Below are 26777 nucleotides of genomic sequence, written 5' to 3'. Positions count from 1 at the left end.
GTTATGGAACTTATCTGTGCATTTACGATGGATGGGTTAACAATGATCAGGGTTGGAGGACGAGGATGTATGGGGAGTTGAATGTCATTCACAGATGTGCTAAAGTCAGAGGTAGGGCCTCTCCCTTAACAAAGTGTCTGAAATACCGCCATCTCTGGCAGGGGGGAAGAGAGACAGTCATAAAGAAGAGCAGTAAAAGACTGACAGGGCTAAACTCAGGCCTGTGTAGGACCTCACCAGTTCAGTCATAAATAATTCTGGTCCAATGAGGAAAGCAGCAAGTTTCTTCATGAAGCCTTAAACCAGGCTTAACTCATCACTTGGAGATGTTTGAGCTTTATCACTGGTGTGGATATGCACCTCTGGCTTTCCAGGTCTGGTAGCTGTGGGTTTAACGAAGGGCGTCTGTGTTGGGTTTTATAGCATTCTGTGTGGTGTGGTGTGCTGGTGGAAACTAGGCTGTGGCCGGTGGTGCCTGGGGGCATTTCATTTTGGTCTGTGGTATCCGCACCCCCACACATACCCCCTGTTTCTGTTTACGAAACCACCTCTTCATCTATCCACTCGCTGATCTAACCAGCACTTAAATGCGATCCACATGAGCATGATTGGGTCTTGAGGAACTTTATCACGTCGACAAGCGTAAGAAAAATGTTACGTCCAGAGCAGCGTGTGTGTAATAAAGGTGACCACATAATTCCTGGATTCCTTACAGATTGTGCCAGCCTGGATACTATCATGGGAAAGGTATTTGTAGTGCCGTAAGAAGGGGGCCAAGATAAGTCTGTCTTTACCGAGCCGCATGCGAGTTTTCCTGATTTACCTTGGGATGACGATTTCCGTCTATCCTTCACTCATCCTCGTCGTCGTTGTTAAGTTCTTGTCCGATACCAGTCAGGACCAAAATTGTAACCCAGCTCTGCTTGATTTCCTCTCGTCTGGGACCAGGAAGAAGTCACACAGTCACCATCGTTCATTGACAGATTATTAGTTTAATGATACAGAAAGCATAGTATACATACACACAGAAATATTGATTAAAGAATGATAAATATCAGTTGGAACGAGTCACAGATAAAATCAGAACATCTGTTACGTAGGTTCGGTTATAAGAACTTGAAGATGTCTGTTCTGCCAGAGGCAAAGAAGAAGAACTGAAAGAGCGTGAGGGCGAAAGGTGGTGCGATTAGGAATGCTCCAAACAACACATACGAAGAAAACAACACAAGTTGGTTGCGGTACATCGTGACACAAACTAGCAAGACTGTCGGTGTCTTCGGAGTGGAACGAGGCCTCTGTACTCTACAGTGTATCTAGATATTCTGTTGCATGGTGTTTTATGGCAGACCTGATAATACCCAGCCGAGGCCACAAAGATGAGCCGACTTAGAGCGGCTATGCACTTCATACTTCAGTAATGTCTTCACTTTTATACATCGCTGTCTGGCTTCACACAGACAAGTCAATCTCACGGCTTTATAAATCAACAACTTGGCATTTGCCTTCATCACCATTCATTCCTCGAAAGACGGGAATGATTAAAGGGAGGTGGCGTACTCAGTTTAACAGAGCCGTGTATAGCTGTGTAAGAGAGAAGCCACACGATATTTCTTCACCCTAATAAGAGGCCGTCATCACCAACTGAGAACAATCTGGTCATAGAGGATGCCCCAACTCTAACCAGTGTTCTGGGTCAAGACCTTTGCCGTCCACCGGGTTCATCCGATCTCCACCCGAGACTTATAAAGGTAGAAGAAAGTTAGTAGCTATCACTAGGTAATCTGGTCATTTTTTGTCACTAAACGTGGCCAAGAACCACCTACTTTCATAGGAACAACCAGCCATAAACTATTCCCAGAGCTCGTTGGCAAATACAAGAGGATATCACAAAAATACAAAAAAATTCTTCAAATCCCACCAGAGATCTTCTATGGGGTTCAAGTCAGGTGACCGTGATGGCCCTGTAGAATCTTCCAGGACTTCCTCTGCAACCAAGCCTTGGTGGAATTTGAATTTGAGGATTGCTTGGGATGATTGTCCTGTTGGAAGGTCCAGTGACACCCAAGCTTCAGCTTCCTCACAGACGGCATGATGTTTTCTCCTAGGATTTCCTGATACTAACCCGAACCCATCTCGCCTTCCACACGCTGCAGGTTTCCAGTGCCAGAGGATGCAAAGCAGCCCCAGAGCATCACCGAGCCTCCACCATGCTCGACTGTGTACAGAGTTCTTTCTTCATTCTTCTTCCTCCAGACGTACCGCTGATCCATCCTGCAGAAAAGTTCCAGTGTTGTTTCATCGCTCCACAGAACAGAATCACAAAACTTCTGTGGATTATTTATATGATTCTGAGCCAACATTTCTTGTGCTTTTGGGTCAGTAGTGCTGAACGTCTTGGAGTTCTGGCATGGAAACCTTCAGCGTTTAGTACACGCCTTACTGTGCTCACTGAATCCTCAGAGCCTGTTACACCAAGTCATTCATTGTGTTGAACCATATCAGTTGCTTTTGTTTGATTTGTTCATTGCAAACAGCTGAAAGTCTGTAAATTTTGACAATAAACCTGATTTGCAATGGGGGTTGAATAATTTTGATTGCAACCGTATGCTGTTCAGAAAAGCTGATTGTGTCAGTGTATTTGAAAAGTTTGTTTATCCTCAAGTGAGCATGAATTAGAGGTGTGCACAGGACATTTTTTAAGTGCCAGTTCAGCTTGCTTCTGAAGGAATTTTGACCGAAGCGAAACACTCCCAAAGAAAGTTTGACCAATTCCTTTCCACTCCTGTGGAAAGTTTGACCAATCCCTCCTGCTCCTGCAGAAAGTTTGACCAATCCCTTCTTTGCTCCTGCAGAAAGTTTGACCAATCCCTTCTTTGCTCCTGCTGAAAGTTTGACCAATCCCTCCTGCTCCTGCAGAAAGTTTGACCAATCCCTCCTGCTCCTGCAGAAAGTTTGACCAATCCCTTCTTTGCTCCTGCTGAAAGTTTGACCAATCCCTCCTGCTCCTGTGGAAAGTTTGACCAATCCCTCCTGCTCCTGTGGAAAGTTTGACCAATACAACCTGCTCCCATGACTAGTCCTAGAATACTCTAGGATGAATAATCAAACGTTGTTGTTTTTTTTGTGTGTAACAAAGAATTGTGTTTTTTTTGTTTGTTTGTTTTTAAATACATGACCACTCAAGCAGGATTCTTTGAAAAGCAATCCCCACTCCCCTGCCGGGCGCTGACCCATCCTCACTGTGGTGTGCGTTAGAATGCTGAAAGAACATGTGGACTGAAGTCATATCATATGCATGCTCCAGCAACTAATTATTGAACACAGATCACAGAGTCTACAGTTACGTTCTTAACTACCATTGAACTTGTGCAATTTGAGCTGACTTTAATCTAACACAGCAGTGGTATTTCAGCAGAAAGTCACCATTCTTTATAAATTATAGTCTTTGTCCTTGACATGTTATTTACAATGGAAATTCTTAAGCCGACCAGCTGTGGCAAAAACATCTCAATAACCCACGTTGTAGTTATGTCATAAGCCTTAAGTTGCATATCCCGCTAAGCTTCTGCATCCAGCCAACAGCGTTGGGAGGCTGGCTTAAGGGCCGTATGTCTCTCTGACATGTTTAATCCTTTGTTTGGGGTCCCATGATGAAGCTTCCATGTTCTCCTTCCATGTTTTCCTTAGCCTTGTGTCTCCACTCCCCTAGATCAGGACGCATCTTTCCTCTCCATCTGTTTCAGTAATGGATTCCACAGGTGGATCTGCTTCATGAGCTTTATTTCCCAGGAAGGTACTTCGGTCTCACCCTCGCTGTCTCCCTCTTGTGTTGTGGGTAGCAGCTCCAGCTGTTTTTCACACAACGTGTTTCCATAGGAACAAGCACTTCCGAGGGCTCCAGTGAATGCAAATGGCACGTGTCAATGGTGTGCATCTGTGGTCAGGCTCTGTCTAGCACATCTGAGGCGTTTGTCACTCGACTGCTTCTCTTCCTAAGCTCTTACTTTACCCTTGCCGTCGTTTTGTGGATATAACACTTGTATAAATGTGTGTTGTGACCAGCATTTATCCACATGTGCTTTTAGACATATGACCTGGGATATTATCAGCGTAACTTTACCAGTTACGTTCAGGCATTGTGTCAAGCGTGGCATGAAGCTCTGGTCCCACCGAATGTGGTTTATCTCAGCGTTGGATTAAAACACTTGTCAGCTGCTCTTGCGTAATAATCTGCATTAGTGGACGCATCTTTTTTATTTATTTATTTATTTACTTACGTTTCCCGATGTACATGGATACTAAAATGAATTAAAAATGAATTGTGTTAATAATGTCTGAAATGACATTTTAGGAACTAAATGCCTTAATAGGAATTAAGTTATCGTGCGTGCAGATTTTAATCCGGTGGGGGTTTTTTTGTTTGTTTGTTTGTTTGTTTGTTTGTTTTTGTTTTCTTTCGTTCATTTATTATTAATGTCAAACCCTTGAGTTTGTTTTTTCATCTTGTATTTTCCCCTTACCTCGTTTTCTGCGAACGCATTACATAAAGAAATTCGTCCCTAACTGATTAAAAAAAAAAAAAAAAAAAAAAAACTACTACTAATAATAATAAACCATGGAATTTCCTCATCATAGGATCCACCATGTCTTTCATTTCAGAATTGCGTTCATTTCCAGACCTTTGCCCCCCCCCCCCACTCCCCCCAGCCCCCCTTCCCACCCCCCCCCAGCCCCCCTTCCCACCCCTTCTGTTTTTTGACTTTCCACCTCTTAAAGAGATTTGCACAGCAGTCGAACAGAACAAGACCTAGAGCGTTACAGTCTTTCCTGTTTACACAAGAGCCCTCTCTATAATTTTACAGGAATTGCAGCAGGTCTCGTCGCGGTCCGTCGCTGCGTAATTCTCCCCAGGATTTGATTTTGACACATTTGCAGTTTAAAAGCAGCTTAATTTTTGTGATGCTGTAAAAAATCATGCAGTGAAACGGGTTTCTTAAGAGTCTCTTGGAAGACGGTTGAAATAAAATGCAAACCCCATTACTGTTTATTTTGTGCCTAGCACAAGACGCAAGAGGCAGCAAGAATTACATAGTAACTCTCTCTCACTTTCTCTGTCTCTCACACACACACACACACACACACACACACACACTCTCTGGTGATATGATCTATTCAACACTGTACTGTGTGTGTGTAAGTGTGTAATTGTCCCCATGGGAGCCTGGGCTGCTGGAGATAGCAGCAGAGTGTGGTATGTTTGTGTGTGGTTGGGAAAGGCAGAGATGCGCTGGTCTGCTGCTATCAGCGTTAATTAACGTTCAGGAAGAAGAGCTGATAAGCGCTGAGCTACTCTGAGGGCAAAGGGTACGCAGTAAAGGGCGTGTGGACGTCCGTGTATGCATGCATGCATGTACGTAAGTAATTATATATGTGAACGTGCCGAGGTGAAATATTTCCATGTCTGCGTGTGACCTATTAGATCAAGTGTCAATCACTTAACATTTAAAATGAGGGGGGGCGCTGTTTTAGGAAAATAATCGACAATGTGTCGACGTGACGCGGCCCGACATAAAGAGGAGCAACTGTTACAGTACAAGCGTGAAGTTTTCTAATACTGTGTCCTGAAGTGTTTGATTCCTCTTCGCCCACAACAACTTGCCAGTTTTTAATAATTGAATACCGTCACTGCGTCGCTTTTATCCGTTTATAGTCACAGTGTTTTATTGAGAGGTCGTACCATGGTGGAAAACTGACGCTTACAAACTGGGGACTCCTTCCGTAAACGCCGGACAGAGGTCTCCTTACAGAAAGCAACCGCCGAGCGTCCACCTTACAAGTACTATTGGAATGACGACGTTTTACTACGAGTGCGTTCATATAACCCTTGGGATTTTCCGTTGTTGATGTTAGATGAATGAATCAGCACCTTCTGAGACTGTATTGATATCAAGAGTAATACAAACCTCCGCACTGGGTTTATTTACTATTTGTTAGGCTTTTCTGACATCGCAGACGAAAGCCGAAGTGCCACATTAGAGGTATTACTGTACACCGTAAAAGCCCGTAGTGTCAGATTGGGTCCACGGTCGAATTCGGTGCTCTTCATGGGATCAGTGTTGGCTTTAATAGAGGAGCAGTGGATATCGGTTACGTTAATGTGTCGTGCGCTTCCTCCTGCGAGCGAACCCGGGGTCAGATCAGATATTTAAAGCGGGTCTTTTTAAAGCTGAAAGTCCTCCAAGCCCCGGGGTAGATCTGTCCTGTTGGAGGGCAGCAGATGCTATATTTCTCCTTTACCCTCCTCACACACACATTTGGATGTCCCGGTCACGCCTCTGTAAAATCAAGCCCAGTGGATTATGTTCGTGAGGTTGGGTTTTTTGAGTTATTTATTTTATGTGCCGGTGCTACTCCAGCACTCGGTTTGTTCAACACAGCTGCAGTGTATGTTATTTTTATGTGCGAGATGAGGCAGTATCGGGTAGAACGTGTCGATCGATCCCCGTGACCACGCATGACAGACTCGTCCCTCACAGCTGATTGGTTTTCTTCCAAATTCCTCGACCCCGAATCGGCGTCCGAGTTCAGCGAACATCTCAATGAGGTGTTCGAAGCAAAACTGGGTTTGGATTCTCTGTTGATGCGTGGCTTATATACCGGGTTATGTCGAGCCTAAGTGCGTCTTTTCTGTAGTTCTTCTCTCTGAACATCTTTCATGGTGAAGTGTAGGTTTAATATAGCACGTTTGGGGGTTTTTAAAAAATTTATTATTATTATTATTATTTTTTGAGTCCAGGATGTGAAAGTGCCTAAAAAGATTAGAAAGTCAAAACACACGTATAGTAGAACAAAGTCCGGGACGTTTATATAAACAGTCGTGCTGTTCGGGGAGGAAAGTAGAAAAATTAGCTCATATCTTTATTGCTTTAAGAAATTTAAATAAAGATATCGGCTCATTTTCTACTCGCAGACGGAACAAGTGTTTATGTAGATGTCAAGAGCTTCGTACTGATTAGTACGAGTCTGAGCAGAAACGTGCATGTGCTTGGCACCCGATGTTCTTTTGGCCTCCTTACAACCAGCTCGCCCCCCCCCCCCCTTTTTTTTTTTTTGCATTACCTCAATCTATTCATTCCATTCATCCTTATTTTGTTTTGTCCTGTTATCCTTCTGTCTTGTTATATTTTTTTCATACATTCTTGCCACCCCCCCACCCACCCACCCCCCCATACAGCTATTTATTTTAGGTCCAACTTTATTGTCTCTGTCAAGAGTTCGAGTACGTAGACAATGAAATGCAGCTTGCATGCAACCTGCCGTGCAAATAGCAAATAAGTTAAACGAGATGAATAATAAGGTTATGGCGCGATCGGTTAACGTGACAGTGCACGGGTAGAGCTAAACGGTATGATGCATACCAGTAATGCAAAGGGCAGTGAAGTTAAATGAAGTCGATACGGGTTAGGGTGCAGTGAGTTGAGATAAACCGTACACAGGTAGAGGTAAGCGGCGTGACGCGTGCAATACGATACGGTAGATAAACAGCGGATTGCACTAAATGCGAATGTGCAATGAAAAATAGAAGTAATGTGGAAGTAACAGTCTGACGTACATAATCGTAGTAATGACCGGTAAAATCGAGTCATTTGATTCGGGTGTCGTCGTGATGTTTGGTTTAAAGTGTGAAAGTGTGTTTTTCTGCGAATGAATTCATTTCGTTCTTCTCTCTAATCAGGTTCCGTTTGCTCCCCCCCCCACCTGTAATGCACTTGAATACGTTTAAAAAAAAAAAAAAGGCGTTTAATTGCGTCACGTGACATAACGCAGAGTCACCCGAACTGTTCGCGAACTGAGCCGAACGTTACGCCGAGACAACGTGACGGGATCCTAAAGCGGCTGAGAAACCGCGAGTGATCCAGAGCGCGCTGGATATGCGGTAAAATTTGGACGCTCTTCGGTGGAGCTGTCGTTTTATGTTCCGTCAGTGAACATTAGGTTTAAAGCTACGTTCGAATTTGTTTTTGTTGTTGATTTGTTAATACGCTACAGTACCGCGCGTGAGAATAGCTCCCGTTCGGTTGGGCTGCCGTCCCGGACTTTCTCTACAGTGTGTCTTCCTTTAGTAGCGTGATAATTCCTCATTAGCCGCTGCCTGAGACAGAACAGAACTAAAAGATAGAATGTTTCGAGCCCATATAAGGAAGAATAAATGAGAGAGAGAGAGAGAGTATGGGCGAAATGAGACTGAAATGGATGAGCGTTTAGCAGACAGGTGGGAAGTGTGGAGAGATTGAGAACTTCTCTCATTAAGCCGTTAATGGCGGGTGAAGAGCCAGTTGACCCCGTGACCCCATCAACACTTCATTTTGTATCCTCTTCAGAGTGGTAGTAACAATTCCCAGAAACGTTCCCTGCCCTGTTCTCTTTCACATCTGGACATATTAATGCAACCACGTTTTCCTCCTTTTCCCGTCCGATCATTAGTCTAGACGCGGAGCCGTATTTATCAAGCATCTCCGAGTAATCCGCACGAGTGTATGGATTTACCCGTGTGCGTCAATTAGAAAAAGTTACACAGGTCCATAGAGGACAGAAATGTCTTAAAAACTGTCATAAAAATATTATATATTCATACACACACACACACACACACACACACACACACACACACCCCCCCCCAGCATCAGCTCTGATCATAATTACAGAACATTCATTCCTTTTTCCTTTTCAGAATTTTAACCCTTTAAACGCCGGTTTCTTTACATGATGCAGACATCTTCAAAGCTCGGGAACCTTCTTCGTCTCGTACACACGGATTTCCAGTACAAGATCATTTCTTACACACGCATAACATTTTCAGTACAAACATGCAAACCACGATTCTGATATCCACACACCCACACACACACACACACACACACACACACACACACACAGTTACATCTGCATCGTTTATTCAGTCGGTCCGCGGCGCTCTATAATACACGGCAGAAAAAAGGAAAAGCATGTCTTTTCTAAACCTGAAAAAATACAGAATTAAAATAAAAATTCGACGTTTTGAACCATTGTCAACAAAATAAAAGCCTACGAACACAGAGTGCCTGATTTTATACTTAAACGTCACGGGGATTAAACATCCGCAGTTTGAATGGGTTTCATTGGGGACATTTTTGTGCTTGAGGTCCTGAGAGTGACTGTTTTGTGTGCCTAGTTTAACATAGATTTATGAAAGCAAATGAGGGTGAAATATTAAAATCGCAATAAAAATACACACCTTTTGCTAAATTTATGCTGTCTGCATTAACACAGACAAAATGATTTAAAAAAACCCAAAAATGTCCATAAGGACGCACAAGGGTTACTGATATGAAAAGGGCACGTTTCATTATGGATTAAGGCTGTTAGTTTGAGGCCCCATTCTCACATATATGAATGTTCTTTTATTTATTTATTTATTTATTTATTTCTTTATTTATTTATTAATAAATGTGCATCCGATAAGCAACAAAAATTCAAAATAATGTGAAATAATAAATTTAAAAATAACGCGATGAATCATTTTGAACATAAACGAAGCTGTTTTGTAATTAGCTTGTTTTCACACTAGCAAGCGACCGTGCAGCTAGCGAGCATTCGTTTCCTGCGTGCGTGTGCGTGTGTCGCACAGAGAAGCGGCGAACGACAGAGCGACAGGCAACCTTTTAATTAAGACTTTCTCACGTCGATGCAAACGAAGCACGACCATGAAAATCAACAAATCCAAACCACCGCCCGGAGTAAATTCCTCAGGCAGCCATCCTGCGTGTACGTCTAATGTTTCCTCTGCCGAAACCCGCTCGTCTCATTTCAGCTCAGCTGCGTTTGCTGTTCAAGAATGGGTAGAACGTAGAACTGCGATGCTGTACGCATGTCCTCTAGATTACAATGCAAGTGAGCAAATGCCGGAGAAACGAGCCGGCTCTTCGCTGTATTCCCGTCACCCGCGTACAGGCCGTGAATTCCTGTCCTGTTATTTCTCCTTCGGCCGCTTTGGTCTCTCTTTAGCATTCACGCCTCGTCCGTTTATCTGTACCAGCTGCAGGATGCTCATCATGGAGGCTGTAGAGCAGAAGTGGAGCTCCATTTATCCTGAGTAAACTGTCTGTACGCGAAGCCAGCTGGTGCCTGTGGTCTGGAGCTGACCATAATGAGTGTTGCTAGTCAGGAGGTCAGTGTATTAAAAGGCGGTTCTGAGAGAACGTGCCGGTGGTGAGGAGCCTGCTGGAACATCACCAGAGCTCATTTATTAGTTTACACTACAGCGCAGTGGTTTAGACAGCACTGGGTTCTGTGTGTGTGTGTGTGTGTGTGTGTATACACCACCATATTTTTACTTTGTTTGATGGTTGAAATGATTGAAGTCAAACAAATGTAGGATTAATCAAGTCCCATGGCCACAAATGGTGACGAGGGATAAAGCTTGTTTAGGAGTGTGTGAGAGAATGGATGCTCTGTGTTGCCTGGGTGTTTAAGTATGCCTTGTCGATGCTGTGCAATCATGGCCGTGATGTACTGAGGGAAACTGCGTAGCACTCAGTACTGTGTGTGTGTGTGTGTGAGAGAGAGAGAGAGAGAGAGAAACGGAGAGAGAATCCTGATTAACCATTGTATATGTGTACATTTATATACACACTTTATAAAGTTTCAAAAAATCAAAGCGCACGACCAACGGCGTTATCGCCTCAAGAAAGAAGGAATCGATTCTGAACAGCTGAATCGAGTCGTTAGTGATTCCAGACTCACTTCCTGTACTAATCTACGTAGGTTTGTAACAATAAACCCCGCCTCTGGTCTTCATCGGCTGCTCGCTGACAGGCTCGTTACGGTAGTGGGCGTTTCCTTTTTCGACACACACTGACAGCGGTAGACCAGTCACGACAGACTGGGACCAGTCTGAAAGGAGTTGTTTAGAACGAATCCTTTAGAACGGATCATTGAACGAGTCGTTTGTGACACTGGGGGGAAAAAAGGTAACGCTGCAGTTTAAATTATGAGCGCGTGTTTGTTTTTGACCTCGGATGCGTGTAAATCTATCGTATGAGACCTTTAAAACGAAATTAGACACGTTTCAAATCCATAGTAGGTGCGCTTTAACAGTCCAAATCAGCAGGCAGAATTAGGGTCGAACAAACAATCAGACGAGCAGATTAATACAGAGATCCAGAAAGGTCAGAAGCAGAGAGACTACCTTAGCAGAAAGAACAGAGCAGAAAGACTACCTTAAATACACAGAGTTGATTGGATTTAAACAGGAAACTGGTGTGTTAGTGTTCAGGTGAGTGTGAGAGCCGGATAGAACATTAATGTTTAAAAAAAAAAAAAAAAAAAGTCAGCGAGACTTTTTTTTTTTTTTTTTTTTTTTTTTTGATTTATTATTTATTAGAATTTACAAATAAGACCGTGTCCAGACATTCACACGGCAGTTTGTCGAAATCCTATTTCATGGAAATATTTCCCCATGTAAGTTTGTTTATTTTTATATATTTATCGATGAAGTGTCTCTTAAAGATAAGACTAGATCAGAGGAGGTTAATCTCGCACGTCCAGATGTTAATAAGGTTAAAACCTTGCCTGGTTATAAGCTCTCTGACCCTCGGCGTGAAACGATACAGACGTGTCTTTCCAGAGAGCACAGAAACACGACGTAGCGCGTCATATTGAGATAATGGTTGATGAAGATAACGCTGGATCCGGTAAACGATTACTATTTCATCATGAATCATTACGCTATCTAATACAATTCTGTATATCAACTACATGTCCTTTTTTTGATGATAACGGTGTAAAGATCAGATCTTCTGAAACCATTAGACTGCTGTTTTAATTTCTCTCATCCACGGCTTCTAACAAGACTGCCATGAGTTCTTCCATGTTAGCTGTGAACTGGAAGTATGTGGAAGGTTTGACGTACAAAGTGTTGAATTTTTTTGAGTGAGAAATTGAGTACAACAAGGCTTGTACGGAGAATCAAGTGAAAGGCAGGTTTAGGTCAGGGTTCGAAACGGAGAGGGGAAAGAACTGCAGCCGAGAAGCGCGAGGAGAGGGAAAAGTCACAGAAGAAGCCTGCAGTGATGGAAAACAGGAGAGGGCGGATCAGCTCGACACACACTGAGCTGACAGTGTTCTCTCAGCCTCACCGCCTGTACTCTGGAAGTCATCATGTCCGCCATGGCCGCTGCACACGTTCCCCTGCCTCCGCCATCAGCTTTTTCCATCTCCGCTGTCAGAGAGGGCGAGCAGCATGTCGCTGCACTTTCTCCCAGTTTCTGTAACTGAACCTGACCCCAGAGCTCATACTGAGGATTCTAATACAGCTGTGGCTGTGTAGTCAGCTCTTGAAGTCTTGGCACCCTTCAGAGGATGAGCCCTACACATTTAAATTTTCTTCTCAGTAAAAGAAAACTCAAAACTTTCCTGAATGGAAACTAATTCTGAATGAATACCGGTGAACGTTCATTTGGGCTGCCATGCCATCTGTGAAAATTGTTCTGCCTTTGAGCAGAGGTTCGACACCATGCCTTTAATGTCCATCACCATGTTTTCCGCTCTAAAGAGGGACAGTCCTTGACCTGAACAAATCAGAGCAGAGGGCAATGCACACGCTCAAATGTAAGAATATAAAGGAGCTTAGGATATTCTGTATGGAGGAGAGGACCAAGGTCTTCTACAAGTGTCTCCGGCTTTGCTGGACATGACAGGAAGTGACTTATTACTGTTGTTTTCTCCAGAGGATTCACCAAATTTTTATTAGTGTGGTGCCAATCGTCTCGTCTAAGCGTGAAAGAAAATGTATAGTCTCTGTGTACACTTTTGGAGAGAGAGGTTCTTCAGGGGTTCACGGGGCGGCTGTGGATCACATGGTAGAGAGGGTTGTCCACTAATCGTAGGGTTGGTGGGTCGATTCCCGGCCCACGTGACCCCACATGCCGAACCCCAAACACGGAACCCCGAGTTGCTCCCGATGGCAAGTTAGCACCTTGCATAGCAGCTCTGCTACCGCTAGCATTGGTGTGTGTGTGTGAGTGTGAATGTGAACCAGTGTAAAGCGCTTTAGAACCGCTATATAAATGCAGACCATTTACCATTCATTGGATAATTAAGGATTCTTGGTGTCACCAAATAGTCATTTTTGGGGTGCCGATAATTTTGAAACTAGCATTTTGCAGGAAAAAAAAACACATCACTAAACTCTAGCATCCAAGAAAAGGGTTCGAGGGTTTGTGTTTGCGTTTTTTGGGATCGTTAGGGCTTCTTAGCTTCCTGAAGGGGTTCTTCTTGGACCCTCTCTGAAAGGGAAGCAGTCTATTTTTAGGTTCGTTTAGAATTTTTTATTTTTTTTGCTGTCGTCTGTATTCAAAACTCGAACGTTTCCCGTTGATACGACTGCCGCTTTTCGGGAAACCACACAGTTCGATTTGTTCCTCTGAAGGTTGCCGTAGAACAGCGGTCATCAGGGGGTGGACCGATATTTCAGATGAATGCCACTACGCTAGAGGAACAAACCTCGACGCTGTTGATTTAACATTCGTTAGTGAGTGTGAAACCCGGAAGCTTTCCTCAGGGTTCTTGGTCAGTGGGTAAAATAATTGATGAAGTGAATTTGTTCCTCCACACAGGCAGGAGGCGCTCCTGGCAGCCATCAGCGAGAAGGACGCCAACATCGCCCTCCTGGAGCTGTCCTCCTCTAAAAAGAAGAAGACTCAGGATGAAGTGTCTCTGCTGAAGAGGGAGAAAGACCGACTGGTGCAGCAGCTCAAACAGCAGGTAAAATCATACAGCTGTCTCCTCTGGCGTCTGACCTCCAGGCCTCTCATCCGATCTGGCGTACCTCGGGCTGAATCGGAGATAAGAGCGCGGTTCGTGTGCAACACTGCTCGCTGAGAAGGTCACAGGTTACGCTGTAAATCTTGGAAAAGGGTTCATTGACCCACTTAGAACCGTTTCCTCTTCCAGCTGATTATCATTCGTGTGTTAATGAGGGGATCAAATGAAAAGCAGCTTGAAACTGAAACGGGGAACGTGTAAAGAGGAATAGACCAAAGATTCGAACACGCTAATATGATGCAGACGTACCACCTCAGATCCGTTTGGCAGAACAGCTTTACAATTACTCACCTTCTCTTCGGGTCCTAATAAACCCTCAGAACACACACACACACACACACACTCACACACTAGCACCATCACACCCACAAGACCAGAGCTGGAACTTTTAAATGAGTACTTTGTTGAGTATCTTTGTATTTTAGTATAATTAAAAATATATATTTATTAATCCTTATACACAGTTACATTTCAATCAGTGGATTCACTTTTTTTCACTCCTTATGTTTTTATTTTAGATGCAAATCTCAAAGGTTATTACCCAGGTTTTTCTTCTTTTTTTCCCCGGAGATACCAGTTAAATCACACTTCTATACATTTTTGAACTTTATATAATACATATATCGATGACAAATGACCGTGTATGAAAATGCCCACTTCTAACAAACGGGGTTCATTTGGTTGGATTTCCTACAAGGACGTAGTTCCTTTCCTTATTTTTTTTTTTTCTTCATTTGAATTCTATTATTATTAAGCTCCTGAGTATGTTTAAGAGCGGACCCTTTTTAACGTGCACTCGTTTAAGTACACTTTTGACATTCGCTTTTAATTGTCTCAGCATTTTAATGATTCATATTATTTACAGATGTATTCTTTTCTTTTTCTTTTTTTTTTTTAAACAACTAAACAAGTGTCAACTGTGCAGCAGTGAGTATGATCTTGTATTAGTTTTAAATTAGAGCAGACTCTGACTATAGTACCATGCTGTATATAATCACTAACAGAGGCATACAGATATACGTGCACACACTTACACAGAAAGATTCAAATTTCCTCTTGCCTGCACGTTAAGGACGTCTGCTTTCTCGCACGTGCAGTTCAACACAACACATTTAATAGCCATACATCAAACAAGGAAAGGTTGCCTGTGAAGTCTTTTCATTGAAACGTTTATACAATGGTTTTTAGGAATCCCTTTGTGGTTTGATCCCATAAATGAGCGCTAGTATATCGGTTAGGTCTGGCGATTTATTCGGGGGTGCGTTTCACAAAGCGTTATCTTTTCTGCCGACGGAGTGGCGCGTTCTCTCCTGTGCTTTCGTAAACGTGATGTACCAAAAGATCTGTTTCAGAGTGTCAGATTATTCTAAACGTGTCTTATTGCGTACCGTGATCACGTACTGTTTGTTAATGCATAATGCAATTGGATTTTCACTCCCACACTCGCCAGCAGTTTTTTTTCTTTTCTTTCCAACTCCTTTAAAAACTACACTAAGCTTTAACTGAAGCACAAAAACATACGGGGGGGGGGGGGGGGGGGTGACACGACTTACACAAAACCATAGTTGAGTTTATTCAGTTAAGCTCTTTCACACAAAAATGACTTGCATTTCAAATATAATAAAGTATAAGCATAATAAATTCCAACAAAAATACAATCATGCCTCTTTATATGTAAACATTTCCAGTTCCAATGAAATCTTTTCGAAATCCAGTTCCAACCTTTTTCCATTTGTTACAGGATTGGATTGAATCCGTTCTCTTTTTTTTTTTCCTTTTTTTTTTTCTTTTCTTCCACCCTTTCATATCCAATACACCATTTTGTTCTGGAATTGGGACGATACCGAAACTGGTATTATTAACCAATTCAAGATTGTGTTCTTCTGCCTGAAACCACACCCCTGATGCACTCTGGTGCAAAAAATATGCTTTGTGTGCACATCCAGTGTAAAAGAGCACTCTGATTAACGTGATTAGAGCGGCACCGCTGGGGTCTGGTGTAAAATAGGTTTTAGGGGGATTCCCATTCGGTGGGGGGGGAAAATGCCCTAGGCGAGTGAACATTTGCCGTGTTTATAATAGAACTCTGTTATACCATGAGGTAAAATCTCCCTAAGACCCCATCTGCGTCCCTGATGACCCCACGTGGTGTTGTGACCCAAAGGTTGAGAACCTATGCCCTATTAGATCTCTTTAATGCAAACAGAACGGTCCAGTACTACTCCTTTGTATTTCACTTCCTTAAACATTGAACAGATGGGAACAGAGAACAAAAATGTCCTAAGCGGCGGGGGAAAAAAACAAGTTTCCTAAATGGTTTAGTTTTAAAACATTTCACATGTTGAGTAATAAGACGTCTTCGGTATTTATTTCGGGAGGTTTACGTTTTAGAGTGTACTTAATATTTGTTGGAGGGTTAGTCTGGAGAAAGCTCTAGAGGAACCGGCGGACAGGAGTCGAGTGTAGCGTGCTTAACTGACTCGCAGCTTTCCGACCATACTGACTGATTAGCAGTGAAGTCCTTCTGTTAAACCACTAGAATTGTGCTTGATCCGGTCATATGCATGTCTGGTTAAAGTATGTTGTGCTGGTCGTTGGTAAGTAATTAAAGCTGTTCTCTTTCGCTCTTGCCGGTCGTTAAATCCGTCTTGCGTTGTGGCATTGTTATCAAGACTGAGCTAAAACCGCAGGGTCGTCAGTCTGCGTAGGAGAACAATCACTACGGCGTATATTTTGTCGCCTTTATCCCACTGTTCACCTAAAAGCAGTCCTGGCTTCGAGCCTGTGCGGTACTCCCATCTGCACGGGAAGTCCGTGAAATATTTGACGGATAAAATGTACCGTCTTTGCCCCTACACACAGCGAAGAAGCTGCATTAATCCAGAGCATTACAGCAGAGCTTGATGCAGCCCATTAATCATTCTCCAGGCCCTCCTGTTCATATTTGACATCTTTATGACACCCCAGTGGCCGAGTGGGTCTCTCAGGCTGCACAGTGGTCTTTCTGTCTCACGTGTGAGGTGTGGGATGGTTAGTGTGGTCTGTGTCATAATGCTCAGCCTCCGTCTGATGGATCACAGCAGAGACTTCCTGACTTTTCCCATGTTAACTGTATGTCAGGATACTGTGTGTGTGTGTGTGTGTGTGTGTGTGTGTGTGTGTGTGTGTGTATACAGTGGGGATTTCAGGTTTCTTATATCAGTAGTCGTTTCAGGGTCCTGGAGAGTGTTTGGTTTGTGTTAGCTATATATGCTCTCAAGGGCCGCTAAACGCTTCATGTGACTTGTGTGTGTTGCGGGTATGTTGCGTGATGTGTGAGGAATGTGTATGTGGCAGTGTGTGTGTTTAATGGACTGTGGCTGATCTGACATGGTTCAGATAGAAAGAGGAATGGTGTTGACTCTGTTTTCAAACCATGCGCTGGAATGGCAGAAGTGTGCCGAGCTCGTCGGTCCATTGAGCTTTATGACTACCTTACTACTTAAATAAATAAATAAATAAAATAAGTAAAAAAAAAAAAACCCTAGTATAATTCATTAATTTAGTAGCTTCTAAACCGTTACGCCGAGGTTGTCGGTTTGGAAGAACAATATTCAGCTCTCACAGGACAGTAGAATGGAATTGAATGAAGGAGGGACGAATTGGAAAGGAACAGAACGGAATGGGGAGGAACCGAACGAAAAATGGAACGGAATCGAATAAAACGGGACGAAATGGATCGGAACAGAATAAAATCGAATGGCACGGAATAGAATGGAGTAAATACCGGGACGGAATGAAGCAAAATGAAAATAAAATAGAACGGAGTGAAATGGACTGGAACAGAATGGAGTAAAATGGAAGAAAAATAGAATGGGGCGGAGCAGAATAGATTGGAACGGATTGGAATGAAAGATTGGACCGGAACGGAATGAAATCGAACCGAATGGAACGCCGTGAAATAGAACGGAATGGAACGGGACGGCGTGGAACAGGACAGAGCAGCTTCGTTGTAATTGTGTAATGAAATTGAATTGTGATTCCTGACGTGTAGGTCTCTTTGTAAAATATATCAGATAAATCAATGAAATCTCAAACTAAACCAGCGTATATGAGGTGTCCAATGTTGCCGTAAATAATCTTTTGTATGTTCTGTGTAGAATGATTCAAATACACAAGGCGTGATTCTCCTCCAACGTGGCCTCCCAATTACAGTTCATAGTAACGGGACAGTTACAGTCAAGGGTAACGGTGGAGTTAGCGCTCGTGCAGACTACCTGTCCTTTTCCACGCTCGGAGATCATTGGATGTTTTCAGTATCGTTAATAAATAAACTTAAAATCCACAGAAATGGGATTCATTGAAAAGGGCCGTGATGTTTGAGATTAGTCACGAGTCCTTGGCAGGTCTGCATGAAAATGTACGGATATAACAGTGTGGTTTTCATTTTCATGGGAATACAAGTCGAATAGCACGCGAATCCTCGACACTTATACTTTGAGTAACGAGGACCATTTCTTAAGTACTGCGTATAAATGACCGATACACAGGTTCATGGCGCATCAGAATGACAGGGAGGGAATCATAGCCTTCTTTATAGCATGAGGTATTCAGGCGTCACGTTTTGAAATTTCTTATTTTTATCGTTGTTTCTAAAGACCACTTGCACCATGTTCCCATCCGCATGGTAAGGAAATGGCTTTAAATGATTCGAACCAATTACTGTTTGTTGGACTCCTGAGACAATGCTAATAAGTCCGGTTATAGCTAACCTCAGATCGAGCCCAAGTTATGGGAGGAGGTTCAGTAATTACATCCTGTCAGACGTTCTGTTTCCCCATTATCTGCTGCCATGCCTCAGACTAGCTGGACGTTATTGCTGTTATTGTAAAGCTTAGTCAAAGTGGGCATAGTGGAGATGACATGGCTACTGCTTTTTTGTTTGTTTTTTGTTTTGTTTTGTTTTGTTTTTTCAGCAGAGCCATGGTTTGGGCACCCGCTGGCGGAATAAAACAATTTTGTCCCAAAGAAAACCGCAGAAAACATAAAATGTCGAAATGCCCTAATGCTGCCAAGGCTACCACACAGCAGAGAGGGAAAAACGAGTGTGGAAAAGTAAAAGTGTGTGTGTCCAATTGCTTTAGTATTGCTCCCGAGAGAGAAAGAGCTGTCCGTGTTTGAAAGCATCCTTTTATTGGGCTGAAAATGCAGGCGTTTTGGTGCATGGGCAGGGCTGCAGGCGCCTCGCGGCCCAGCTGCGGCCAAACTGAGCCGAGTCCTTAAATTAGCGCACGAGGGCCTGGAGGGAATTAGCGCACGGGGAGGAGGGGGAAAAGAAAGGCAGCAAGCGTAGAAGGGGGGGAAAAGAGGGCAAAACAAAAACAACAAATATTGGATTCATTAGGGAGTTTGTTGGGTTAGAGGCCTGAGGCTGATCCAGCGGCGGCGAGCCTGAGCCCTGGGGTTTACAGAGCCGTCCGTGCTGGATTCGTCTTGGACTCGGGGCGAATCTTGCTTCTCATTTGGTGGGGGCAGAAAGAGCCGCCGTTTTTGGAACGTTCAGACCTCAAAACACAAGCAGCAAAACGACTGCGCGAATCGTGCAAATGTCCGACGTGCGGCTTCGCTATTGTAGCGATTTTCCGTTAAGCTCCTATCATGCTGGACCGATTGATGATTTGATCATCTCTTCAAACGCGACTGCTTGTAGTTTGTTTGTGACGGATTTCGCAGATCACAAACACTGGACTTTATTGTTTTACAGTTCCAACACTGGGAACACGGACTGTTCCACTGATTTCCCATTACCTAATCAAACGTTCTTTGTTGAATTGGCAGTCGAAGTGAAATATAAACCAAAACGCCTCGTCTGTTACCACAGGACTCGACTAACATGAGAAATTCTGTCGTTGACAACAAGTTTAAAGCAGACCTCGACCCTGAAAACACGTCAAACATGTCGTATATTGAAATATGTAACCGGTTTGTCGGATGGCGCTGCGTTGTAATCATTCTAGTAAGACGTTAGCGCTTGTCTGCCACTCTGATGTCACCGGGACATCGAAGTTCCAATGGAACCATAAGGGATGACGGTAAGGTTTCGCTTCTTTCCTCACTCACCATTTTCCAGGCATGTCCGACATCACATTAATGAAAAATTCAGCACACAAGAAGTGGAGACAGCAAAACGGGCCGAATGAATGGAAGCTGATCTCCGCGAGTAGAGTGTACAGATGAGGTGGTGAGAGAGCTGGACAGACTAAAGGACTGAAGCACCGCCGCATCAAACGGGCCGGGTAACGCAAGAAACCGTTAACCCGAAGTGAAAATGGACCGGCGCAGGAACATTAAAATGAAAAGGTCCGCTCAAAATTTCATTACAAAATAAATTTTGGATGCTGAAGATTAACTACGCACATCGATCGGGGTGGGTTTTTAATGCTTTGCCGTCTGCGCCGTTTAATACGTCAGTGTCTTTAAAGGCAGCACTTATCTACAAACGTACCTGAAAATGTTTTCAGACTTGCTTTTAAAGGCAACGGTACGTCACGACATTTCCAAGATACCGGCGTGCGCTGATGGTGATTAACTATAATAGTCCATTAGGCTCGACAGAATAAAATACTGTTGTGGATAATTGAATGAATATTCGGTGCCTTAATGACAAATAACTTCTGAGCTGATGCACAGGATTAGAGAGAACACTCCCGTATAACACACACACACACACACACACACACTCATAGAATCTTAGGTTTCTTTTTCTTTTTTTTACCAATTTAATAATGACACTGAAATAAATGTGGTTTAAAAAACTATTAATGCTTATATGGCACTACAACACTTTAGAGGAAACACTTTGATATACAGTCATGTGAAGAAATAAGTACACCCCATGGAAATTGTTCGCTTTTTTTGACACGTTTGGACAAGCAAACCTCTGATCTTTGAAACGGTGCCTGTTAATGAAGTCGATATACTTGAACAAAACCACAAGGAAAAATAGCTTTTTTCACTCATTTATTTGTAAGTCGCTCTGGATAAGGGTATCTGCCAAATGCCGTAAATGTATATTTGTTCAACAGAAATATCAACAGATGTGATATTCTTCTGTGGAAAAAGTAAGTACAGACTTGGCCTCTGAAGCTGGTATTGCCCGCTTTAGCAGAAATAACTTCCTGTAGGTGTTTTGCATAACTGTCCACCAGGCTTGCTGGAATTTTTTGACCACTCTTCCATGCAATATTCTTTCAGCTGCAAGATGTTTGAGGGTTTTCTTGCATGTTCTGCCTGTTTCAAATCCCCCCACAACATTTCAACGGGATTCAAATCCGGGCTTCGAGTAGCCCATTCTATAACCATCCATTTCTTTTTCTTTGAGTCGTTCCATGGTGGATTTGCTCGTGTGCTTAGGATCATTATCCTGTTGAAAGGTCCACTTTCGGTTCAACTTTAACTCTCAGACAGGTGGCCTCACGTTATCTTCATGCACTCTTTGATATGATGCAGAATTCGTAGTGGAATCAATGGAAGCAAGATATCCAGTCCGTGAGGCAGCGAAGTAACCCCAAACCATAACACTTCCACCACTGTGCGTCACAGTTGGTATGAGGTGCTTCTCCTTAAAAGCTGTCTTTGGTCTGTGCCAAACATGTCTGCTTATTCCAAAAGGCCTGATCTTTGCTAATATGCTCATTGGCTAACTGTAGTCTTGCTCTAATGTTCTTTTTAGACAGCAAAGGCTTTTTCCTGGCACACCTCCCACGTGTGGGTCAAGATCTCTTTCTGATTGTAGACGCACGCACTTTCACACCAACAGTTGCAAGACTTACTATCAGATCCTGTGGTGAAATTTTATTGTTCTTGAAGACTTTTTTTTTGCATCAGACGGACTGCTCTTGGGCTGAATTTGCAGGGACGGTCAGTCCCGAACAGATTGGCAGCCGTTTGAAATCTGCGCCATTTGTAGATGATTTTCCTCACAGTGGAACAATGTATTTCAAATAATTTGGAGATCTTTTTAAATCCCTCGCCAGACTCGTAGGCATCCACAACCTTTTTTCTGAAGGCCTTACAGATCTCTTTAGATCTTGCCATGATGACACCACACACCTCAATAACAAAGGGTACACAAGACACCAGAGATGAGAGGGGTATAAATAAGACCGGTTCCCCCCTACCCCCTAAGCAGGTTCTAATCACCGGCATCCAGTCTTCAACACCTGATTCTAATTTCATGGATTTGAACGTGTGATAAATGTAGGGGTGTACTTACTTTTTCCATGTGGCTGATCTCTTTTTTTTTTTGTTCTTGTTGTTGATTAAAATTGTGAAAATTACTACAAAATGTTAATTTTATGTGTCATTTGATAGCGTAGCAGCTTTATTAATAGGCACTCTTTCAAAGAGGAGCAAATGTTTGTCCAAATAGGTATAAAAAAAAAAAAAAGGTTTCCATGGAGCGTACTTTATTTTTTCACATGACTGTAACTCAAGGAGGATAGGTTACTAATTACAAACTTAATCTGGCAGCCATTTCAACCAAAAATGATAACCGTACTGTCAAGAAAACGAAAAGAGAACTCTTACCAGTAAGCCAGCATGATTTACACCACAGCCAGTGGAATGTTAACTTCGTCCAATTTTGGTCTACTTCAGGGAATCCGTGAACTTTCATAATGTTGAGAAGGTTGACCTTTCTTCACCTGCATCCTGTTGCTACCAGGACATCTGTTCTTCAGATTGTCTTCAGTGTGAGTCAGAACTTGGGCTCATTCTCACCCAATGTCTCTTGCGTTTTATGAAGCCATCTTCCTGCTTTAAATAGACTCGATCTGTCCGTCTCGCTAATGCTTTCTATTTCGCCATCCTTCATTTTCCCTCTCTAATGCATTTACATGTCTGGGCTTTTGGTATTTATTCTTCATTTAACTGCCTATTTAACATCGATTTCAAATTGAGGGCCAGTTTTTGTGGGGTTTAAGTGAAAAACCCGTCTTGGTTAGGTCAGTCTGCAAAGCATGCACGGCTGGCTTCGCAAAAAAAGTGCAGCTGAACAGGAACTGGTGAAAAGAAGCAGGTAAAGACTGAGATATATATATATATATATATATTTTTAATGAATACAGCTTACTCAAACTTATGCATTTGCGTTCCTTCATCTGTCTTACCCACCTGAGCTGAGCCACTTTAAAAGTGACCTGGGTGAGAGTTGAATGCGTACTTTTAACAACAAGGATTAATAATAAAAAAAAATGTTTAAAAAAAAAAAAATCAAATAAAATAAAATTTTTACTTTCCCAGACATGTTGAGCTCGTTTACACACCTTCCTTTTATACAGCCACTACCTCACTCATTTACTAATAAGCGTTATAAGTACCACCATTCATACTTTGGCTTCCATGGTGGCCCATTATGGCTCCATGGAACACTGAAATCCAGACGTAAACATGAAAAGGCCCGTTGAAGCCGTTTAAATCCACATAACGCTTATGCAATGTTTATTAATGTCATGATAATAAAAACAATCATAATAATGCCAAATATTATTGACCTGAATAAGTCCAGAGAGTGTTCCGTTTGACGGAATAAAAGAGCATGCTTTGTTCCGTTTAAGACGAACACTGAAGTTTGAAATTGTTTATAATATGTTGGTGCATGAGAGAGTGGTTTTTACCACCGGTTTAATCGTTCCCACCCTAGCCCAGGGGTTCTTTTGCAGCCACGGACACCTTTGACTGTAGAATAAATGGCATAATCTATTGGGACTATTCAAATGTTAGCTCCATTATTAAATATGTACGATGATAATTTGATTATTTATGGCAGCTAGAGGCATTTTTATGCCTGTTTCGATCAAGGTATGTATTATTATACTTGTAATACATTTAGATAAACTTGTAGCAAATGTAAACTTTTTTCTTTCTTTCAGTTTTTAGATTGCACGAAGGCCTTTCTAAATCAAAACACCAGCAGAAAATATGTGTATATATCAGTAGAGCCGATATATTGTGACCCCATTTTGAGAACCACTGGTCTAGGCCGTTATACTCCTTTAATGACTGTAGCGTCGTCATGATCCGCACTCACAATCTCAGAGCAACATCGTTATTTGCAAGTCCTTATGCTTCTATGTAGGTGTGTCATCTTGATCCTTTCTCACACATACGAGTAATTACATGGTCGGAGCACAAGGCCACCCTCTCGAGTGTCCCTGGAGCAGTTAGGGGTTAAGTACCTTGCTAACAGGTCTAGCCGTGGTCAGACGAGACGGTGGCACTGGTGACCCTTCAGTTGCTGATCAACCCCCTCAACCCCTTCCAGTCCTGGGGGTCGTTTAAGCACGTCCTTTACCACTGAGCTTCCGTTGTTTTGTTGAATTACTGCTTCGGTTTGCGTGATTACGATCCCTATTAAAGGGTCTTCTTCACGTGTGTGAGTAGAAGACGTTGGGTAAAAGAGGAATGGAATTTCGATGGAGGTCATGAACTCTCTTAGGGTCGAGGGAAGCCGTTGAGGGGTCAGATGTCTCCCCATGCATAAGAAAGGCTCTCGTTAAGACGCTGTTCTGACCCCAATTATGTGATTAACCTTTATATCATTGGGAGGTTTGTGAAATTATGAATCAGCACTTTTTCAGTTAGCTCTCTTTTTTTGTTGTTGTTTTGTTTAGTTTTTTTGTAAATATGTATTACTTCAGCATTTTTCACCTGAATGATACATGATGAGGGGAAAATGCTGCTGGGGAAGTCAAGCAATTAGATTAAATAAAAGAGTAAGTTCTTCAGTTAAGACAGAAACCAGAGACCTGTGGGCAAAGTTCCTGCCAGCTGCTATCTCCAGTTCTGCATGGGGAACATAAACAAGAGCTTGATGTATGCTGAAAGGTAAAGATCCAGCCTAAGAATGAAAGAAGGGCCAGGAATAATGTTTCTATACCACACATTGGTCTCAGTCCAAGGCTTTATAGGTCACCGTGCTTTCACTTGAAACCCGAGGAACCTGGAATGATTGTGGATGATATAGAGCGAATGTTTATCTTCTCACCGCTTCATTCGACCAACTCCATATCAGTGCGTGCTTCCTGTAAAAGCAGAGAGAATTGATCTGAACCAACGTAAACACCCAAGCCACAGAGACAGGGATCGGGTTTCCTGTAAATTGTGTTCTATATTGACGTACGAGACTCCTACAACCCGACAATTAGCTGGAGTCTCGCTATCTCCCCATGAACTTTCCCCGAATTCCTCTGTAATCTTCGCAGCCGCTCATATACACTTTGTTTCGTTTCATAGCTCGGAGTGAACGGCTCCCCTGAAGTCCAACAAAACCCTCCGTTTGAGAAGATTATTCCTGCGCTCTCTCATGCACATTCTATCTCTATCTACTTTATCCTTCTCTCCCACACTCATTATCATCATCCCTACCCGGTTCCAGAGCATGGCTCCAGAGCATGACTAGCTGCTCTGCCAAAATAAGTCATAGATATACAGCGTGCATGATGTCATACGCCGGATCACTGACCGAGGTCAAAGGCCACATGTGTACATTTGTAGCAATTTGTCTCCCGGCTACAACCGCGCCATGTTTTACTCCATTACTAAAGGGCGCCCTTCGTTGTGTTTACCCACCCGCTTGCTTTTTCTGAACAAAATCAATATACCAAGCTTCACCTGTTTTCAAAACACGGAAATGTAGGACGTAGGAAGTTATGGGGAGTTCAGGTACAGGTCCATCTGAAACTAATTTCTCTTATTATAGTGGAAAGAGGCTCCTCTGCTCTAAGAGAGTTACCTGTAGGTCACATAAACCATAATGGTAGATGTATAATGGATGGTAACAGATGGTATCCTGTAGGCCCGTCTGGTGTCTGCGCTCAGTTTCGAACCTTATTAATAAAAAAAGACCAAAAATAGCCCTTGAGAGGTGGATTTCAATTTAACCTTGAAAAATACTTTATCAGTAGACGTGATTTTTTTTTTTTTGACATTTTTAAACCACTAAAAATGTTTCTGGCTGGTTTAAAATCATCAGCCTAAATCAAACCTAACATTGTTAAACCTTTCAACATTGTTAATTATCACACTGTATGAGATGAGCGCTATTACATCTTGGCCGGATACTATAACCGACACGTCATAGATCTTCAATGATGTTCTCCATGTCAGTTTACTTGTTGAGAATCTTCTAATGACAGACCTGTGTTTAAAAGAAAAATTTATTTATTTATTTATTTATTTTAAATGACCAGGTTCTGCTTACATCAGCAGCGTTCATCGCCAACGTCGTATGAGTCGCTGTCTCACAAATACAGTTCTAGTTCCTTCGCCTCATCCTAGGCCCTCCTCCGTTTGCCGGCTTTTAGATGAACGTCGTAACGGCGCTCACACGCACACTTCACACTGACGAACTCTGCCGTCGACGGCCTCTCGATTGCAGTGGCATTAAATCGTTCAGTTCGGTTCAGTTTTATTTGGACAGCGCGTTTAACAATGGACATCGTCCCAAAGCAGCTTCACGGAAGTGTGTAAATAAAGGTTATCATTTTAAATGTATGAGTGGTGGGGGGGGTGGGGGGGGGTGGGGGGGGGGGGTCACCGATCATTCCGTCAGCCCTCGTATTGAACGAAAAGATCGTCATCATTCACACGCAGTGACTCTTTTTCATGTTAACTAATAAAGCAGGCCGTAAAACAACTCCTTGCCAGAGAACTACAGTATATGATGGGGAAGAGTGTGTATAAAAATGTCTGTGATTTCAATACCTCTAAACTCGATATAAATAATAAAAACAATTTTTTTTTTTTCGGTAAACCCCCGACATCCGTCATCATTTTTCTCAGTCTGGTAACGGATGCTAGTCCTTTACAGGTGCTACAATTCCCCTAGGCCTCGTAATTCTACCGCTTAAAAGCAAACAGTTTATTTTCCATGT

General features: G+C 42.8%; 1 protein-coding gene across 6 annotated transcripts in view; it reads left to right on the top strand.

Moving 5' to 3' along the window:
- erc1b (ELKS/RAB6-interacting/CAST family member 1b) overlaps window positions 1-26777 on the top strand; it is a 212586-nt gene that overhangs the window by 143516 nt on the left and 42293 nt on the right. For all 6 annotated transcript variants that reach the window (XM_053688509.1, XM_047162090.2, XM_053688508.1 and 3 more), the window contains one exon: window positions 13656-13803. In XM_053688509.1, the coding sequence (XP_053544484.1) occupies window positions 13656-13803 (148 nt within the window). The remainder of the gene's footprint in view (window positions 1-13655; window positions 13804-26777) is intronic.

Source organism: Ictalurus punctatus, chromosome 19 (genome assembly GCF_001660625.3).
Source record: "Ictalurus punctatus breed USDA103 chromosome 19, Coco_2.0, whole genome shotgun sequence".
Taxonomy (NCBI): domain Eukaryota; kingdom Metazoa; phylum Chordata; class Actinopteri; order Siluriformes; family Ictaluridae; genus Ictalurus; species Ictalurus punctatus.
Note: the sequence above shows the minus strand (reverse complement) of the source record. Positions and strands in the feature narration are given on the sequence as shown.